Source organism: Poromitra crassiceps, assembly GCF_964638095.1.
Source record: "Poromitra crassiceps genome assembly, chromosome: 30".
Lineage (NCBI taxonomy): Eukaryota > Metazoa > Chordata > Actinopteri > Beryciformes > Melamphaidae > Poromitra > Poromitra crassiceps.
Window position 1 is genome coordinate 664,080 of NC_139652.1, and position 6,000 is coordinate 670,079.

At 40.4% G+C, this 6,000-nt stretch overlaps 1 protein-coding gene across 1 annotated transcript; it reads left to right on the forward strand.

Moving 5' to 3' along the window:
• Positions 1-2,598: 2,598 nt before the first annotated feature.
• LOC310800638 (adenylate cyclase type 4-like) lies at positions 2,599-5,744 on the forward strand (the record flags this gene model as incomplete). The annotated part of the gene is made up of 4 exons (XM_083663263.1): positions 2,599-2,632; positions 3,298-3,412; positions 3,796-3,907; positions 5,550-5,744. The coding sequence occupies exons 2-4, from the start codon at positions 3,366-3,368 to the stop codon at positions 5,742-5,744; spliced, it is 354 nt and encodes a 117-aa protein (XP_083519389.1). The 5' UTR covers positions 2,599-2,632; positions 3,298-3,365.
• Positions 5,745-6,000: the final 256 nt, after the last annotated feature.

The following is a 6,000-nucleotide window of genomic DNA, read 5'->3' on the forward strand; positions in this document are numbered from 1 at the left end:
GAGAAATATCACTAAACCGGCATAAAAGGTTACATAAACGTGACGGTCTTTCCGACAGGGGTGGTTGTTAACTATCATCAACAACAACAACTACTACTACTACTACTAACTACTACAAGACATAAAGACCGAAATAGGCTACCTTAGTCTGTCGGAGACACGGCCTAACGTTAACATTTAATATGAGCCGAATATCAGCCTGCGCTCAGCTATGTATACAGGAAGCAAACCGGATATTCAGGTGGGTTGTGACGGTTGTTATTGTTGTCAAGTTAAAACTGTCTAAGTTCTTCTCACATCATACTGAAGGGGTTCCCAACCTTTTTTGGCTGGTGACCCTATATCTATAGGGTAACTATAATTTATAATCTCAAAGATTTTCATCAATTTTTTTTTATATAAGAGTCACACAATGTTGATTGAGGCTATGGTCCATTGATGGAAGCCTTTGCAGTATAGACAGTTTTAACACACCTGAGGGCAGGCTGATATTCAGCTCATATTAAATGTTAACGTTAGGCCGTGTCTCCGACAGACACATTAACAAGGTAGCCTATTTCGGTCTTTATGTCTTGTAGTTGTTGTTGTTGTTGTTGTTGTTGTTGTTGTTGTTGTTGTTGTTGTTGATAGTTGCCATAACAACCACCCCTGTCGGAAAGACGTGCTCACGCTGGGTAGGAAGCGTTGTTGTCCCGGAGGCGATATTTTCTTTTGGATGATGGCGAAGGCTATGCGAAGGCATAACCCGCCCTCTCTGCCTCTGATTGGCCTAGCGTCAAACTTCCATCCAAACACATTCGCTTGGCTATCCTGCATTACATCTCTTTCTACAGTCTGTGGTCAGTACTTCATTTGAATTTGATTATAGTAGCCTACTGTGTTCATTTGGCACCCCTAAATTAGTGGGTGCAGTAATTCCAACAAAATTACCATGGCATTCGGCTACATTGAACAGTTCTGATTGGACATGAAGTTATGGCGTTGAACTTGCAATGATTTCACATCAGATATGTGGAACCAGACGTGATTGGAACAATTAGTGCCAGTGTTGCATTTAATCCGACATATTCAAGTAACAAGCACAAAATGCGAAGTAGCTGCTACAATGTACAGATCCTTTCCAAAAAATTAGCATATCATGGAAAAGGTAGTTTGTTCCATAATTCCTTTCAAAAAGTGAAACTTTCATAGATTATAGATTCATTACACACAAAGTGAAATATCTCTAGCCTTTATTTGTGTCATTTTTCATCATTTTGGCCTACAGCTCCAGAAAACCCCCAGAACAGTAGGCTATTTCAATAAATTAGAATAGTGTGAAGAAAATCAGCAGTTACTTCTCAGTTATGACTGACTCCAGCCTCAGTCCACTCCCTCTGAATCTCCGCCAAATTTTTTAATCATCTGCTTGACAATCCTCTGAAGCCCACGGTCATCCATGGTATTTCAATGATATTCAATTTTTTTGAAAGGATCTGTATGTGTATGTACATGAATTCAAGCTTTCTCTCTCACACACACACTTTTGTAACATTCATGGTGGCAGATGCAGGATCCACTCTACTCTGCCACCCTGCAATTATTAAATATGGCCCCCATTGCCCCCTTTTTCCATCAATTGACATGAACAGAAACACACGCGCACACATGACACGACTACCTTGCCTCATTTAACCTAAGTGTGGTGAAATTGTTGGGGAGGGGCCAACCGACAGAATGACCTGCTGAGCTGCTGGTCACAACTCTTAAATTAAATAGGATTTGAACATTTAATAACTTGTCAAATACTTTCCATTGACATTTGTCTGGCCATGTCTGTGCACTGTGCAGGTGATGGAAACGCAAATGAGCATCTTTCTAGGACATGGAACTACTGGCTCCACCCCTGTAAGATCTGCTTCCAGCTCTGCGAGTAAGTCCTGCCCTGCAAGGCCTGTCATGTTTGGTATTCACCTCTGTAAATCAGTCCTCAGATTGACTGTTACCTTTTCCATTCCATACACAGGACGGAGAATTCAGGACTCTTTCCGAAGAAGAACATTGAACCAACCTCAAAGAGGCAATTATTTTTATTCTTTTTTAGTAATCTCTGGTGAAATGTGTATTGACGAGCAATAATGACTTGAAATATGTTTAACTTAAAGTGGAACTGTCATGGTGAACCCATGCCCTATAATAGTAATATGCCAAACAGTAACATTACCTGGATGAAATTAGTATTTGTTTGTAAATATTGTAAATACATTACACCTTGGGGGCTACACAAGAGGTGGTGGTTAAGTGGAGCACTGTTTGGGTTGGAGATGTGTGTCTTCACTGTAGTCTGTCGCCCATGTCACTGCAGCGTCTCAGCCGTGCGGGGAAGCCTTCCTGCCTGGGCCATAGTTAACACTCTGTGTGCTGTGTCCACGTAATCCTCCTGCAATCTCTCACGTTGTAAAATCCCTTCAAACAGTTAAATAACAACACAGAGACATTTTATTAGCTAATGACTTTATTGGGAAACATTGTGTAACCCTAACCCTGTGCAAAACGTTCGTACCCCCGTGTGTTTTCTCACCGTTTCATTTCTCTTCCTGATCTGCCCGGCACAGACTGCAATCATCAAGACAGGTCTCATCTACTATTAAAGGTAAGATGTGAGGCATCGTTATTACATTTAGACTGTTTAATAACAATAGAAAATCTTGCTCGTACACTGCTCAAAAAAATTAAAGGAACACTTTGAAAACACATCAGATCTCAATGGGGGAAAAAATCATGCTGGATATCTTTCCTAACATGGACTTGGTAATGTGTTAGGAACGAAAGGATGCCACATTGTTTGGAAAATAAAATGATCAACCTGCACTAGAGGGGCAACAATAGAGAGGCAAAGTGACTGCCTACTTCCTGCTTCAGCACTGTAGGCTACCAGAGAATTTCATCCGCCATTTATTTTCCCATAGACATTTCGTAAAATGCTTATAAAATAGTTTGTCGAACCAAACGGTTCAGCTAACGCTATAATCCGGAGAGACCATAGAACATTTCACTTGGACCAACAACAAAAAAACATTGAAAAAATATTGTCTTTAAACCTGCATTTGTTTTACGTTTTGGTCCCAGTGAGATGTTATGCCATCTCTCCTGTTTCTAAATATATCTGTACCGTTTGGTTTGAACCAGTACAACTATTTTTATAAGCATTTTACAAAATGAAAATACATTACAACTATTTCATCAATTTATTCCTAACTTGTAACTATATTTTAACTATCACAGGTCTAACTCCCATCCCCCATCTCTCTCCCACAGTACTCTGTCTACTGCTGCATCCTGTCTCTCATTGCGTCATCATCCTCGGCTGCAAGAAGGAGCTCTTCATGGCCTATGGACGCATCCTCTATCCACACGACTGGAACTGCAACAGGTGGGACTGAACTCTGGATGTCAACCCTGTATCCTGTCACATGGTCTTATTGTACTGTGAGGGTGGAGGGGGTGCTCATGCATTACAGGATATGAGTCATAATTGAACACTAGTCACTCACTCGATCTAGTCACTTAGATTTAGAGGTGGTGAGATCTTATCAGAACTACTTACAGTGACCACCATAGTATGATGATCATCTTGAATACCTTGATACCAACATCATTAGACAACCAGGGTCAAAGACACAGAGACAAACGAACAAACAATGTTACAATTATTAACCATAATTATTCCTGCATCCCTAAAATGACCATGTATGAATAGGTGAAACATTTCAAATGAAACTGAGGTCCAACCATGAATTCCCCTTTGTGCTACAGCATTAACGATGCATCTGTCCTGAATGAGCTTGGCCTGGTTAAACACCCCCAGGTGATGAGCTGCATATATATCACCCTGTTCCTGGTCACTATGCTCATCATCTCACAACAGGTAAGGAGAATGCTCCTCACCCCATTTCCCTCCCCGTTTTTATCCCTTATTTCTCAGAGACACACACACACATGAATAACTTTGTATTGCTCACAGGCATAAAGACAGACTGATAGCATCCCTATAGAGTTAACGGTGCCTCGCAAGTACCTGGATGGCAGATGTGTGACCTTTGGTTCCTAACCTTTCTTACATCCCTCCTCCATGGCCCTCCTCTCTTTTACCTAGAGTAAGAGCTGCTTTTCTGCCAGTGATGTGGCTTTGTCTTCTTGCGTCTTATGCTATGCTGGAGTTTGTCATTTAGCCTTGAAATAACAAGTTTTCTCAAAATAATTTCTCAAATTGAGTGCAAACCTCTCCAACCTCTATATCTAAATATATATATATATATATATATATATATAAATATATATATAAAAAAGTATATATATAATATATATAATATATATATGAAGAGTTCATTTGCAAAAACAGGTAAACGCCATTCTTAAAATGAACAAACAACATCTGTTTGATGCTCCCTGGAGTGCACATAGAAAACATTGAGTTGATTAATGTGGAAATTATCAGATGAATATGTTTTAGTTATGATTGATAATAAACATTTCCCAAAAATAAATTAATTACAGTATCAATACATCAATATATAAAATAAAATGATAAAAAATCCAAACGGAGATACCTGTTTTTGCAAATGAACTCTTCATATATACTTTTATATATAATATATATATATATATATATATATATATATATATATATATATATATATATATATATATATATTTTTTTTTATAAAACGGCTCTCTCAAATCAAGCAATCTGATTGGTTCACAGCCATTGTATAATTCCAGTAACCGAGTTCAATAACCCATGGCCATGGGTTATTGGTTCCCATGGCAACTCTCTTACTAAAAGGCAGCGCTGCGCTCGAGCCAAACAGCTTTCTCCTGATCTGCTGTATGGAGGGTCACTAGTCCTTCAAGTGTTTGTACAATGAGTCATTATGGACGCATGATGGCGCAACTCTCTTACTAAAAGTACCTCAAAAACAAAATGGCGGAGACAGCTTTCAGATCCTTGTGAATCGATCTTCGCTTATAACTTTACTAATACTTCGCAGAAAATTATGTTTTGTACAAGAATAGACGCGGGCTAATGTCTTAACCCCTCTCTCGCGCGCCCTCACTCTTAACCCCGCATTTCTAAATAAGACGTAATGTTACTTGGTGTCGGCATACGGCTCTGGTGTCGGGCTTTGCGAAAAGCTCTCAGCAAGCGCCAGGATTGGCCAATGTCGACTTCAGTCTCCAGAACGATCCAATCAAATCACCCGCACGTCTATCTTCTTGCTAGAGGTCCCGCCTTACAGTAGTGTTTCAACTGACTCAGAATGACTCAGAATACCATGCCAGTCGGACTTATAGTATTATTATTATTATATTATTATACTTGGAAACCGTTTTATAAAAGTGCGGCCTCGTGGGATAACAGCTTATCAGCGGGATATATTCTCCACAACACACTTGCTCTCATGCTATATTGCTTAAATATATATATATATATATATATATATTATATATATTTAGAAGAAGAAGAAAAAACACCTCCCTCATCCTCACCACCCGTCTCTCTCTGCTAGAAGGAGTTGTGCTTCCGACTGCTGAAGAACAAGAACCACACGGATCAGGACGAGATCGAGACCAGGGAGAACCTGAACCACCTGCTGCTGGAGAACGTTCTGCCGGCCCACGTGACCGCGTTGTTTGTCGGGGAGAACAAAAAGAATGAGGTGGGACTCCACTCAAACTCTTTACTTAAGAGAAGCACAAGGTAGGCGCCCCGGGTTACAGGTGGATTTCTGTGACCAACAGGCCCCGCCTTCCCTCCCCCCTCCACGTCTCCATCACTCCACTGGCTCTCATTGGCATGTCTGGTGACTTTGACACCGGTACACACGGTTGACATGAAATTGGGCACCCGGGTAGTGCAGCAGTAGATTTCCTGCCTACCTTTTGCTCGGCAGTACCAAAAAAACTTTAATTGCCGATTTCTTACATTTGTTGTCTGCGGGGAAGCCTTCCTGCCTGGGC